The following is a 14,852-nucleotide window of genomic DNA, read 5'->3' on the forward strand; positions in this document are numbered from 1 at the left end:
ACAGAGTGACGAGGAAGAAGGGAGGGAGGGTGGGTGGGTGGCAAAGAGAGAGGGAGGGAGACAGAGAATGAGAGGGAGAGAGAGGGAGAGGAAGAGAGCGACAGGGAGAGAGAAACACTCCTCCCCTTCAGAACACCATGGAGCTGGGCTCAGCCCAGACAGCAGCACTGCAGTAACCAGGACCAGAAACTAGTGTGTGTGTGTGTGTGTGTGTGTGTGTGGCAGCCCTGGAATGTGTCCTTCCCCCCTCACTGTGCACCATGCAGCCATTCCTATCACACACACACACACTTCAAGGTCTACAGTGCAAGTTTGGATTGGAGTAAAGTTGGAGTACAGTTTTTTTTTACAGAAGGATGTGTGTGTGTATCCTGCATGTGCATGATGCTCCCCTGCACACACACAGAAAGACAGGGAGAGAGAGGAGAGAGGAGAGAGAGAGAGAGAGAGAGAGAGAGAGAGAGAGAGAGAGAGAGAGAGAGAGCGAGAGAGAGAGAGCGAGAGAGAGAGAGAGACCAACCAGATTAGAATAATCTATGATATCTGGCATATTTACATAAAGTTTAGCTCTAGTGGAGAGCCCTGGCTGCAGAGATTACAGGTTGGGTCAGTTCCAGGCACCAGACTGCTGACATCCCCAGAGACAGACGCTCTTCTGTGATGCTGCTGTCAGGGTCAGCCGGACGAGGGTGACCCCTGAACCCTGACCTGCAAACTAGGGTCACCTCCATGACTATTCACGGAAAAGAGGTCAGGTACCATTCACACACACACTACTACACACGTGTGCAATCACACACACACTCTCTAACATACAGAGCCAAGATGACAGGAGGAAGGAGAGAGAGCAAGAGATGTAAGAAGGAAGGAGAAAGAGAGAGACAGACAGAGACAGAGAGAGAGAGAGAGAGAGAGAGAGAGAGAGAGAGAGAGAGAGAGAGGAGGTAGGGAGTGGAGTGGAGACATGAGAGGGGGTGGTGAGTAGATATGCCAGAATATCCTTCTAAACCACAGGATCCCAGCATGTCTCAGATATGGAGGAGTCCTGTCACAGAACCACACAGCCACACACACAGCCACACACACAGCCACACACACAGCCACACACACAGCCACACACACAGCCACACACACAGCCACACACACACACACACACACACAGCCACACACACACAGCCACACACACAGCCACACACACAGCCACACACACACACAGCCACACACACAGCCACACACACACACAGCCACACACACAGCCACACACACAGCCACACACACACACAGCCACACACACACACAGCCACACACACAGCCACACACACACACAGCCACACACACACAACAGCCACACACACAGCCAGCACACACAGCCACCACACACAGCCACACACACACACAGCCACACACACAGCCACACACACACACAGCCACCACACACAGCCACTTCACCAGTGACAGAGGAAGACCAGAGTAATCTACTCAGCCAATTCACCCCATGCACAGAGGGAGCCCACTCACTGTCACTCAATCAAAAGTCGCTGAGGGGGAGAGGGAGGGAGTTCACCGACCACAAACACACTGAAAGTTTTAACAAAGTTAACATCAACGCTTAATAATTTGCAATGTTTCATAGGAACCAAGCAGAGTCTGAGTATATTACAGTATTTGGAATCTAAACCAAACAGCATTTTCTCCAGTCCAGGCATGCTAGCATTAATAGTGATATTCTGATGAATTTTCATACAAGACGAAAAAAAGAGAAGGTTTGAAAGCGATGCTTGTTGAGGAGCGTGCTGCCCTGGCCTCAGAACACTGGGGTCTGTGGAAACCGCAGCGGAACACACAGGCAGGGATTAGAACCCGTCACGTTCCCTGCAGGGAACCCTGAGGAAAGGTTTGCCCGGGAGACGACACCGTCAGAGAGGATCCTGGTGGCTCCCTGGAGACGCTCAAATACACCAAGTTAAACTCGGAAACAACTGGCAAAGGGCACGCGTAGGCGGGGTGTGTGTGTGTGTGTGTGTGTGTGTGCGTGTGGGAGAGACAGAGAGATGTGTGACTGTTCCTGCATTGTTTGTAACCTTCAGTATGAAGTTTGAACAAACTGCCTGATCATCAATAACTGCACTCAGCACAGCCAAACCCCTCTCCTCTCCTCTCCTCTGCCCTCTCCCCTCCCCATGTGTCACAATGGGAACATTCAGAAGCCTCAGTGATACACAGAACAGTAGAAAGTTCTAGAAAGGACTGTTGTAGAAGATAGAGCAGAGCGAGATGGCGGTCACGACAGAGTCCTTCACTGTGAGACGATGCAGGTCGTCTCCGGACTGCGTCCAACAGCTACAAACTCCAACCCTCTTCTCTCTGTGTCATAAATCACTGTTGTGGAGAAGGTGTGAGTGTGTGTGACAACTGTGTGTGTGTGTGGGGGGGGGGGGGGGGCCAGCTGTCTCTGATAAACTCTCAATTCGCAACCATTATCAGTGCGGTCTCTACTGGGCCTTAAATATTCACAGGGCCCTGGTACCCTGACAGGAGAGACATTCCAGACACACACACACAGGACCACCTAGTCTAAGAGCAGGTCCCATGGTCACCAACCTGTCCCTAGGCGTTCCAGCTGACCTCTGTACTCAGCATACCCAGAGCGTGTGGGTGTAAAGGTCAACACACACACACACACACACACAGTGCCAGCAATTACGAAGGGAATGCCTTCTGGAGGTTTTAATGGTTTCCAACACACACACACCTCTTCTCGTCAGACTGAGAGACTAAACAAGCTCAGGCGCTCAGGAGGAAGTACAACGGTGACTCAAACCAGAAAAGGAGATCTCCCTCCCCCACCCCCCTCCCCCACCTCTCTCCCTCCCCCACCTCTCTCCCTCCCCCACCTCTCTCCCTCCCCCACCTCTCTCTCTCCCTCCCCCACCTCCCTCCCCCACCTCTCTCCCTCCCCCACCTCTCTCTCTCCCTCCCCCACCTCTCTCTCTCCCTCCCCCACCTCTCTCCCTCCCCCACCTCTCTCTCTCTCTCCCTCCCCCACCCCCCTCCCCCACCTCTGCTCTCTCCCTCCCCCACCTCTCTCCTCCCCCACCTCTCTCCCTCCCCCTCCTCCCCCACCTCTCTCCCCCTCCTCTCTCTCCTCCCCACCTCTCTCCCTCCCCCACTCTCTCCCTCCCCCACCTCTCTCCCTCCCCCACCTCTCTCTCCCTCCCCCACCCCCCTCCCCCACCTCTCTCCCTCCCCACCTCTCTCTCTCCTCCCCCACCTCCCTCCCTCCCCCACCTCTCTCCCTCCCCCTCCCTCCCCCACCTCTCCCCCCACCTCTCTCCCCCCACCTCCCTCCCCCACCTCTCTCTCTCCCCCCACCTCTCTCCCTCCCCCACCTCTCTCCCCCCACCTCCCTCCCCCACCTCTCTCTCCCCCACCTCTCTCCCTCCCCACCCCCCTCCCCATCTCTCTCCCCACCTCTCTCTCCCTCCCCCACCTCTCTCTCTCCCTCCCCCACCTCTCTCCCTCCCCACCTCTCTCTCTCCCTCCCCCACCTCCCTCCCCCACCTCTCTCCCTCCCCCACCTCTCTCCCTCCCCCTCCCTCCCCCACCTCTCTCCCTCCCCCACCTCTCTCCCTCCCCCACCTCTCTCCCCACCTCTCCCCCCCCACCTCTCTCCCTCCCCCACCTCTCTCCCTCCCCCACCTCCCTCCCCCACCTCTCTCCCTCCCCACCTCCCTCCCTCCCCCACCTCTCTCTCCCCACCTCTCCCCCCCACCTCTCTCCCTCCCCCACCTCTCTCCCTCCCCCACCTCTCTCTCCCTCCCCCACCTCTCTCTCTCCCCCACCTCCCTCCCCCACCTCTCCCTCCCCCACCTCTCTCCCTCCCCCACCTCTCTCTCTCCCCCCACCTCCCTCCCCCACCTCTCTCTCCCCACCTCTCCCCCCCCACCTCTCTCCCTCCCCCACCTCTCCCCCCCCACCTCTCTCCCTCCCCCACCTCTCTCCCCCCACCTCTCTCCCTACCCCACCTCTCTCCCTCCCCTACCTCTCTCCCCCCACCTCTCTCCCTCCCCCTCTCTCCCTCCCCACCTCTCTCTCCCCCACCTCTCTCCCTCCCCCACCTCTCTCCCCCCACCTCTCTCCCTCCCCCACCTCTCTCCCTCCCCCACCTCTTTGATCTAGAATTACCAGCAGCCTTTATAAGTAGAATACCCAAGAACACAACCACAGTTAATAAGTCCTGCGGGTTTTGTTCAGACTTGTCGGGTTAGCTACAAGATTGTGACCACAGTAACGACCATGGGGATTAAGGTGAGGCGTCGTAGGGTAAACACCGTGGAGCTCACTAGGCTACTGAGTCGTCATCTCCAGGTAATAAGAAGCACCAGTGGTTGGCAAGCCTGGGCAATAAAGGAGGGGAGGAGAATGGGAGGGGAGGGGAGGAGAGAAGGATGGGTGGAGAGAGGAGGAGAGAGGGAGGGGAGGAAGGAGAGAGGGAGGGGAGGAAGGAGAGAGGGAGGGAGGGGAGGAGAGAGGGAGGGGTGGAGAGAGGAGGAGAGAGGGAGGGGAGGAGGAGAGAGGGAGGGGTGGAGAGAAGAGGTGTGGAGAGGTGTGGAGAGGTTTAAAAGTGATGGCTTGTCACAACCTGACAGGTGGTGGATTCAGAATTAGCTTTAGCAAGAAAAACACACTTCTGCAGTCTTATGGGCAAGAGGGTTAGGCCCTCTACACATGGACACACAGATACAATCTGTACATCCTTCCTTCCTTACTGTAGAAAGAGAGAGAGAAACAGACAGAGAGACAGGGAGAGAGACACAGAGAGAGAGAGACAGGGAGAGATTACAGATCGTGGGAGAGAAACAGTGTTTCACCTATCCTTTCCTCTACTACCAAGAGGCTGTGTGCCAAGAGGAGACATCTCCAACAGCAGCCAAGTGAGCAACCCCCACACACAACGCACGCGCACACACACACACACACACACACACACGGCCACTTGTATCAATCTAGTAGAAGTGCAGTGGGCAGGTTATGTAATCCTGCATCTCTCTCCTGGACCAACCAGGGGACAGCAGAGCACCGCTGCTTTGTCATCATGTTACAAGGACGATGTTGGCCAACACTGCTGCACACACACGACCGTCACCTCTGCATACACAATCTTAGTTTCTCTCTGCACCCTCTATTTTTGCACACACACAGTTTTACGTCAGCGTACAGTAAGAGTCCAGCGTGTTAGGGCTGCATACCTGATGTCAGGTTAACCACATAACACTGGCTGATCGCGAAAGCTGAATCCAAGGCTTGCTACCACCGCTGTCGGCCTGCTATATAAACACCCCGAGGCTGTTTTGACATGCCGTAGATCATGTACTAAAGGAACAAGAACCAATCGACTCTTCAAATCACTTATGGTACAGTAAGTGATCTTGGTGTACAACATGGTGACACTAGAAGCTAGCGTTGAATTACTTCACCTGAGGCCAACCGTTTCAGCGTGTTCGCCGGTTTATTTGACGACGGAAAACACGTTGATAACCTCGAACTGGATACCGTCTTCCTTTATGCTCAAATATGTTTTCGTGTACATTAACGGATAAAACTGTGGATTTGTCGAAATGCGATAGCTTACCTGAGTGTCCACGCTCGAGACCAGTTTCTAAACCGCTACGCACGCGGTTCACCTGTTTAGACGTGACGTCAGGGTCAGTATTTAAAATGATAATAAACTGCTTCAAAAATGTATCAACCAGATTAGAGGTCGCGCAGTATTTTAGAAGACTAAAAAATCATTATAATAGTTTGATTTAACTTTTTACAGGCAAGGAGTCAATTCCAGTGTGCAAACACGTAATTTTGAAGTATCTGCCGCCATCTAGTGGATAAACGGTGTCTTGCTGACAGAAGCAGTTGGTTCGTAAAGGTAGAAAGCAAGTACTAGTTGAGCAGTTGACTTTCGCAAATATTTTACCTGAAAACGTTGAGTGCAGTTTATTTAAATGGATCATTTACGACAATGCATACATACACTATTTCAAACACAACCTACATGGAAAACACAACAGTGAAAGGGATAGACGTGTTGATGTCCGCTGAATCTTAATCTCAATAATCTAGTCTAATCAGTTTAGGAATCCCTCCTTGGAATGGAGAAAGAAAATAGCATTTTCAAACAATTCAGACAGTCCAGGAATTGAGAAGAAAATACTTGGTGACACTTAGTAGTATGAAAGAGAGAGGAGAGAGAGAGATCGGGGAGAGAGAGTGAGAGAAAGAGAGTTTGTGTGTGTGTGTGTTCTCTTCACTACATAAATCCTGTTCCTCCATGTTGTTGCTATAAGGAGCAGTGAACCTCCTCTGAGCTACAGCTCAGCAACCTACAGCTTCTCCAGCACACCCAACTGATCTACAGAGATAAATACTAATATAATGCTATCATACAACTCTGCGAGTCCTACGACCTTTTAAAAAACAGCACACGGTACTTGGAAAACAAAAAAGGAACATCCTAAAAGACATGAAAACTTAAAAATATTGCACTTATAAAGTATATGCCGTTCTCTGTAAACAAACTGAGGAGTGGACGTTTTGTTCTAGTAAAGTCACTCAGATACCCACCACCATCTGAGGGCTGACTTCCTGTGTGACAGAAAGTGTCCGTCTCCGTCCTCTTGCGGGTGCGTTAGGTTGCCCTGTGGGTCTAGAGATGTCCCCAGCGGCTGGTCTCTGGACAGTTCTGGGTTTTCATTTGCAGTTGTTCGGGTCTCTATTCAAGAAGAGTGAATCTGATCCAGGATCAGTGTGTCTGGGTGGTCTACAAGGCTGTGCTCTGACAGGTCGATAAAACTATGCTAAAATGATCCATTCTTATTGGTCCACTTCAGTTTAAATATTAAATAAATTAAAACACAGCCCAGGGGCTCCAAACTGTCACTTCACAGCTGACTTGTTGTCTAGGTAACGAGGCTTACTTGGGATTTTGACATGTCCTTTCATCAACTGTCGTTCAACTGTCATTTCCAGTCAGGCAACGAGGTGTAGAAGGCTGGGTCCTAAGCTGCCTTTCACTCAGGCAGTGGAGGAAGCAGTCTGGGTCCTAGCTCTGTACAGGGCAGCCTCATCAGAGTCGGGGTCCTTGGCGAAATCACATCCGGAGGAGGAGGAGCTGAGGTTGGCCACGCCCGACTCCGGGTCGCTACAAGCCCAGAGGTCGTCGGGGTTGTGACCTTGGATCCGGACCTGCTCCGGGGGCAAGATCAACCCTGGGTGGGCGTGGTCAGGTGAGAGGGGGGAGGGGCTGGTGTCCTGAGGGAGGGTGGTGATTGGCTGGTCAGAGGGAGGAGGAAGACAACATCCAATGTCTTCCTCAGGGGTTTCACTCCTCTCCTCCTCCTCCCTCCCCCTCTCCTCCTCCTCCCTCCCCCTCTCCTCCTCCTTCCTCTCCTTCTCCTTCCTCTCCTCCTCCTTCCTCCCCCTCTCCTCCTCCTTCCTCCCCCTCTCCTCCTGTGTGTGTCTCATCATCAGGGCTGCTATCCTCTGGGAAGAGGAACGGAAAATAACGGTCAGTTGTAAGTTCCAGTCGTGTGGTGAACACAGCATCATGTTACTGTGGTTACCTTTCTGTGACTGTGGAGAAGGACTACCTGTTACTGTGGTTACCTTTCTGTGACTGTGGAGAAGGACTACCTGTTACTGTGGTTACCTTTCTGAGACTGTGGAGAAGGACTACCTGTTACTGTGGTTACCTTTCTGTGACTGTGGAGAAGGACTACCTGTTACTGTGGTTACCTTTCTGTGACTGTGGAGAAGGACTACCTGTTACTGTGCTTACCTTTCTGAGACTGTGGAGAAGGACTACCAGAGCTACTGTTTCACTGCCATGATAAATTATGTTGATATATTCTGTTTCTAAATACATTTGAATACATTGTTGTATTGACATGTCAATGGATCACTTCTCTTTGAGACCTCAATTCAGTGGAGGGTTTTTCTGTGACTAAGGTTCCACCTCTTATGATTAAAGCAAGTCAAGTTATGAAGTAGTTAAATGTACTAATGTAATGATTTATTTAAATTTTTATGTATAATTCTATGACGTCTCAATTTGAGCATTAAGCAATCTCAGAAAGAAGGGTTCTCATTGGAGGGTTTCTGTGAGGGCGGCGTGTCTGTATGCCTTGTTTGGAGCCAGAGTGGGCGGTCCCTCGCGGTACCTCCTGGTGATTGGCCAGTTCCTGCTCCAGCTGCTGAGACTCCTCCCTCATGGCCGTCAGACATTCGCTGGGAGACTGGCGGGGCGGAGCTGCCTTCTCTGACCGGTTGTACATCCCTTTCCACATCCTGTCAGGACAGGAAGTACAATACACATTCGGTCAGTTTTTCTCCTTCAATGTCTGTCTCCATCCCTCCACACCCCTTACAACAGGGGTGTCGAATCCTGGTCCTCAGGGCCCGGTGTCCTGTATGTTTTAGACGTTTCCCTGATCCAACACACCTGATTCAAATGAATGGATCATGATCAAGCTCAGCAGAAGCCTGATCATTCCGTCATTCATTTGAATCAGGTGTGCTGGATCAGGGAAATGTCTAAAACGTACAGGACAGCGGCCCCTGAGGACCAGGATTCGACACCCCTGCTTTACAACAAGCAGTAGGGGGTGGAGTTGGGGTGTAGGGACTCACTTGAAGCAGTAGGGGGTGGAGTTGGGGGCTAGGGACTCACTTGAAGCAGTAGGGGGTGGAGTTGGGGGCTAGGGACTCACTTGAAGCAGTAGGGGGTGGAGTTGGGGGCTAGGGACTCACTTGAAGCAGTAGGGGGTGGTGTTGGGGCGCAGGACTCCCTGGGTCTGGCTGTGGTCGGCTCTGTAAAGAGGGTTCAGGTACTCTGCACGATCTCTCCACAGCTGAATCCACACTGAGTGGCTCCTCTCTCTAAGTCTGCACACACACACAGATACACACACACACATATGTGTAAGAGGCGATCAGGTCAATGTACTGAATACTCACCCCTGTGACCCATCCTCACCTCTCTCATACACACACATGACCCCCCCCACACACACACACACACACACACACACACACCTCAAGTCCCTCCTCTCCTTCTGGCTGTTCCCCAGGAAGGAGCCGTACTGACAGGAGTACACCTGTGTGTGGATCTGGATCAGGAAGTGCTCGTTGAACTCGAAGGCGCAGGGGAACTGCTCCGACAACTGCCACACACACTCCAGGAACTGATCCATGACAGGGGACACCTCCCTGAGATCACCCTCCAGGTGGCTGCACCTGAGGAGGAGGGGACAAGCCTTACTTGATGTCCTCAGGTATCAGGTATTTCTCACCTGAGGATATGGGGAGGCAAAGTTGTTATTCTAAGATTAGGATATTCTCCTTTGTTAATGCTAACTCTTATTTATATTATATACAGTATATTGTCTGGTAAGTATAGTAGCTCGTATAGGTTAGGAATTATTATTGCAGGTTTAGATTATTTATTAGAGGTTTCGGTAGGTGGATTGCCAAGAGGAGTGAAAAGTATTTTAATGTACCTCTTCTTGTTACGGCTGTGGTACTACTTGTTGTGGTGTGTGTGTGTGTGTGTGTGTATGTGTGTGTGTGTGTGTGTGTGTGTAGAGAAGTGGAGTGCCTGATGTTTACTGATACTGAATCTTTTATTAAATGTCAGCAAGGACAAAGGTGACGGCACACACACGTGTCACACACACTCTGCCATGTCCTGGATCTTACACGCTTATTTAGTATGACCACATGTGTCCATCACGTGTGGCTTGATTCATTGAACATTCTCTCTCTCACACACTCACCCCTGACTAACACACACATCTTTTACAGTTCCTCTTCACAGTGTAGAAACTATTGAAGTTACAGTCAACAACATAAGTCTAAAAGGGCAATTTCAAATTATGTAACAGGCTCGTCAGGACCAGATCAGAGCGGCGCGGTCAGGCCTCACTGAGAAAAGGTTTTTGGAAAAAAAGTTTCTAAAGGGTTTTGAAAAGAGTTTCGAAAGCTTGAAAAAGATTTTCTTCAAAAAGTTTCAAAAGGTTTTAAAAAGATTTTCGAAAAAAATATTTAAAAGGTTGAAAAGATATTTGTGATTTTTGTTTAAAAAATAGGTTTGCATCATTGATGTGTACTTGTTGAGGACTCTACTAAACTCTACTGTACTCTATTGCTCACCACTAACTTCTTCCCTCATAGTACCGTCCCGAAGTGCTAAATTAACCGTCCCAAACTGAACTTGACCTGTCCCAAAATGTCATCTACATTTAGTCATTTAGCAGACGCTCTTATCCAGAGCGACTTACAGTAAGTACAGGGACATTCCCCCGAGGCAAGTAGGGTGAAGTGCCTTGCCCAAGGACACAACGTCAGTTGGCATGACCGAGAATCGAACTGGCTACCTTCGGATTACTAGCCCGACTCCCTCACCACTCAGCCACCTGACTCCCACCTACTGACCTGTGGGAGAACTTGTGCCCGAAGGAGATCCAGTCTCTCTCTATCAGCACCTGCAGGGAGGAGGGCCGGCGTCAGCCCAGCTCATACACTTAAGTCAACTGTGGGTGTATTAGCTGTGTGTTTGGGTGTATTAGCTGTGTGTTTGGGTGTATTAGCTGTGTGTTTGGGTGTATTAGCTGTGTGTGTGGGTGTATTAGCTGTGTGTTTGGGTGTATTAGCTGTGTGTTTGGGTGTATTAGCTGTGTGTGTGTGTATTAGCTGTGTGTTTGGGTGTATTAGCTGTGTGTTTGGGTGTATTAGCTGTGTGTGTGTGTATTAGCTGTGTGTTTGGGTGTATTAGCTGTGTGTTTGGGTGTATTAGCTGTGTGTGTGTGTGTTCTCACCATGAGCCCCTTGATGGTCCTGTAGTATGGGTCTAGCAGAATGCTCGCTACAGAGCAGGCCTGGGCTGTCCTGTCCCAGCCGTCAGAACAGTGAACCAGCACACTCACCCCCTCATCTGCTACCGCCTACACACACACACACACACACACACACACACACACACACACACACACACACACACACACACACACACACACACACACACACACACACACACACACACACACACACACACACACACACACACACACACACACACACACACACAAATAGATAGAAGCAGATTGAGCAAAAACTGCTACATTTACATGTATTCATTTAGCAGACGCTTTTATCCAAAGCGACTTCCAAGAGAAACCTTTACAAAAGTGCATAGGTCACTGATCATAACAACGAGATAGCCCCAAACATTGCAGGTAGCCAAAACATGAAGCAAACATTGTGAAAAGCAAATAAGTGCCAATGGGAAGAACCATAAGAGCATGCTACATGTGTAAGCGCTCCATAGAAACAAGTGTGTGTGTGTGTGTCTCACCTTTGCGATGAAGACCCCAGCGTCAAGCACTGCCTTGATGTGTTTGAGCCAACCAGAGCTCTCCAGACCCCACAGGAAGTCTCCCATAGAAGGAGTCCGCAGCTCACCCACTGGAGAGCACACACACGTGTGTATATATATGTATACACACATGGACACACACACACATGCATACACACCACAGATAAGATTAGAAAACAAACATGCTGAGTTGAAGAAACTCCAGAGGTGAAACAGCAGTTTACCATCGATGATCTTCTGCTGGCTGTTTCTCATGACGTGGATGTTCTCGATGCCGATGAAGTGCAGCTTGATGTTGGTGTAGTGGTCTTCGTTCTCATAGCCTTTCCCTGCCGCACGGTTAGCCATCGCATTCAGCTGCTCACACACACACACGTCAGGGATACACAATGTGGCTCTGTGTGTGTGTGTGGTTGAAAAGCATGTGGTGGGTGTGCATTGGTCTGTGTATGATTTGTGAATTTGTGAGAGTGTGTGTGTATATGGTTGGTAAATGTGAGGTGTGTGTGTGTGTGTTGACCTCTGACCTTTGGTCTGGTGTCGACCACATAGATGACATCACTTCCTGGGTTGGATTTCATGATAGCTTGCAGCATCTGCTCGTCGTCCTGGCAACGGCCGCTAAAGCCAGATAGCGGCTGGCTGCAGCGGCAGATAGCAGCCTGGAGGGACGGGGTCAGAGGTGAAAGGTCAAACCATGACCTGCTGATAGGCTCGCTTTAGGAGGATGTCAACACGTCTCTAGAGTTGCCAACTTTGTCTCTATGAAATACGGGACAAAAAGTGGCCTATCGGATAGCAGGAACCCCCATTAGTTGGGCTTGGCTAGGACTAGCTGTGTCTGATCTCACCAGCGTGTCCTGATGGAAGTAGGTCAGCGCGGGGAAACGACCACGACTGCGGAACTTCGAGCTGCCCACGATGACGGAGGGCGTGGCCGACCTGGGCACAAAGAGCTCGGCAGGGTAGGTGTCACACACCTGGGGAGAAAGAGGGAGGAGAGGGGGGAGGGAGTGGTGAGCAGAGGGGTGGGAGGAGGCAGAGGGAGGAGAGGGGGGAGGGAGTGGTGAGCAGAGGGGTGGGAGGAGGCAGAGGGAGGAGAGGGGGGAGGGAGTGGTGAGCAGAGGGGTGGGAGGAGGCAGAGGGAGGAGAGGGGGGAGGGAGTGGTGAGCAGAGGGGTGGGAGGAGGCAGAGGGAGGAGAGGGGGGAGGGAGGAGGAAGAGGACGGGGGGGAGAGGGAGGAAGAGAGAGGAGAGGGGAGAAGGAAGGAGAGGATGAGTGGTGGGAGCAGATAAAGGGGCAAAGTTGTGTTAAGAACATTATTCACCTCACAGAGGACAGCATCGCCAGCTCTGAAATGTCAATCTAGACAGGGAACCCCCAGACACCAAACCCTCATCTACAAGACTTCCCAGAACCCCCTTCTGTTCATGCACCTACAACAGCCCTCTCAGAGCCACACTCCACCTCACTACAGGTGAACATTCCTGCATTCCTGAGAACGCTCACCCTGTATTCGCTGTTGGCTGCCGTGGTAACCCAGAGGTTGTTAGGCACGCCCATGTGCCTGTAGTCTTCCATCACGTCCAGGAAGTCCCAGGACTCTTCCCTCTCCTGCTTGTTCAAGCTGGGGTTGAACGACAGGCAGTACAGATCGGCATACTTCTCTGGAGAACACACACGCTCACACGTTATTGGCTGTTTGTCCTTCTTGGTTGTTTGAAGCGTGTGATTGGCTGTGGGAGTGTATTTCCTGGTTATTCGAGGCGTGTGATTGGTCCTACCTGGCCGTGAGAGGCGTGTGAGGGAGACGTGGAGGTCCATGCAGTCTCTCTCCTGAGGCACCAGCAGATGATAGATCAGGAAGTTCTTACACCGGATCACCAGCTGACTTCCTGTCGGCGTGGTGGGCGGTCTTTCCACACTAGCCACCATGCTGTGCAGCACCTGTCAATCAATCAACACGCACACAGGAAGTCCCACCCATTTAACCTACTGATACCCATCACTCAGCTGTCAATCAAGAGGGAGGCGGACTAGCTGTGACACGCAGGGGATAAACAGGACTGTATTTATCTCCCCATGCACGGACACTAACAGGAAGTAGGTTCAGGAACCACAGGAACTCGAGCCAGGAGGAAGTGGCTCGACCAGTCGGCCTGCTCTCACTTCCTGCTTACCCAGGTCTCCCTGCGCGTCTCTGGGTTGTTCTCTACGAAGATGGTGTGCGTGGCGGAGAGGTACAGCGTGCCCACGCCCGCCTTCCTGGGGGTGGAGCGGTCCACCAGACGCACGTTCTCCACCTGGGGAACACAAGGCAGAACGTGGGAGGAGGGGAGACGGAACACAGGACAGGGAGTGGAACCCTGATCCACGGAACACAAGACAGGGAGTAGGCTAGAACTCTGCGACTGAGACTTGAACGTGGAACACACCACGGTCCCCCCCCCCCCCCTCCCCCCAAGCAGTTCAGACACCATGTCACGTTTCAAATAATGACTCATGATGGGAATTAAGTAACTATCATTGTTTCACATTGGGAGGTGAGAGCAGACTGAAGGTCATTTGTAAAATCCCCGTTGAAGAACTGCTTGTGGGCTTGGTCCTGTTTTTGAACCAGGAAAGACCTTCATGCACACTGTGTGGACCCGACTACTCCTTAGCGGGGCCTACGGGGAAACCGGGAACGTGCCATCTGCTGCAGGCCCCGAACACGGACACAATGACACATCACGTAGCCCCGGTTATCGCGACCGTATTTAAGGAAGAGGTGGCCAGCGTAACGATTTAGAACCAGAGAACTGAATGGGTGCGTACGTCCCACGTTTTTACTGGTTAATTCCCCAGATTCGGACTGAGGTGACGGATACACAGAATGTGGAGATGATGGCTAGTGTGGCACGCGCTGGCTCTGTGGCTGTATTGTTACCGGGGCGACCCTGGAGGACTGTGGCAGACTGTGGCTTAACACCAGCGACGGGGATAAGGAACACGGTGATGTGAGAAACGATGCTGTCAACATGACAGACACACGGAAACAGAAAACCAGGCTCGATCACGCTCACCTTCGGTGTCCGAATGTGCTCCATCATAGAAATATCCGGTCAAAATGGTGCGCGACGAGAAATAAGCCGACAAGACAACCTATCAGATTCTTTGACTCTAAAATAACGTCGGGCTATTTTGCAACATCAGAATAAAAACGCACATCTATGGTTCTCCTGTGCGCGTTGGCTAGAGGTCGAGACTTGGATGCGGGCTCGCAGGTAGATCGCCATGGATTCTCTCCATACACATCCGCGTTGACAAACAGAAGAACGTTCCTCCATGCACCCTCTCCGGTTCAGCGGCAGCGGCAGACACACGGATCCTACTCGCGAGGATTACTCGCCAACAGCGCCTGCGCACACGCTGTGTTGTTACAGGC

General features: G+C 51.8%; 1 protein-coding gene across 2 annotated transcripts; it reads right to left on the reverse strand.

Annotated features, from left to right (window-relative positions):
• Window positions 1-5,976: 5,976 nt before the first annotated feature.
• Window positions 5,977-14,826, reverse strand: LOC134038508 (myotubularin-related protein 7-like). 2 transcript variants are annotated; one of them, XM_062483915.1, is made up of 14 exons: window positions 14,634-14,826; window positions 13,606-13,728; window positions 13,210-13,372; window positions 12,935-13,092; window positions 12,277-12,405; window positions 11,953-12,087; window positions 11,650-11,782; window positions 11,405-11,514; window positions 10,869-10,994; window positions 10,486-10,535; window positions 9,088-9,288; window positions 8,803-8,937; window positions 8,177-8,340; window positions 5,977-7,536 (listed from the first exon to the last, which is right to left on the reverse strand). In XM_062483915.1, the coding sequence occupies exons 3-14, from the start codon at window positions 13,358-13,360 to the stop codon at window positions 7,376-7,378; spliced, it is 1,653 nt and encodes a 550-aa protein (XP_062339899.1). In that variant the 5' UTR covers window positions 13,361-13,372; window positions 13,606-13,728; window positions 14,634-14,826; the 3' UTR covers window positions 5,977-7,375. The 2 variants fall into 2 exon arrangements, with proteins under 2 accessions (XP_062339899.1, XP_062339898.1); XM_062483914.1 differs by having other exon boundaries at window positions 14,491-14,824.
• Window positions 14,827-14,852: the final 26 nt, after the last annotated feature.

Source organism: Osmerus eperlanus, chromosome 18 (genome assembly GCF_963692335.1).
Source record: "Osmerus eperlanus chromosome 18, fOsmEpe2.1, whole genome shotgun sequence".
Classification (NCBI taxonomy): Eukaryota; Metazoa; Chordata; class Actinopteri; order Osmeriformes; family Osmeridae; genus Osmerus; species Osmerus eperlanus.

What these genes read in the sequence shown, in the direction of transcription:
- LOC134038508 (XM_062483914.1), bottom strand. Translation starts at nt 14,517, where the DNA reads ATGATGGAGCACATTCGGACACCGAAG. An exon ending in AGCACATTCGGACACCGAAG is followed by an intron (nt 13,729 to 14,490) that starts GTGAGCGTGATC and finishes TGTGTTCCCCAG; the next exon opens with GTGGAGAACGTGCGTCTGGT. An exon ending in CCACTCTGGCTCCAAACAAG is followed by an intron (nt 7,537 to 8,176) that starts GCATACAGACAC and finishes TCCTCTTCCCAG; the next exon opens with AGGATAGCAGCCCTGATGAT.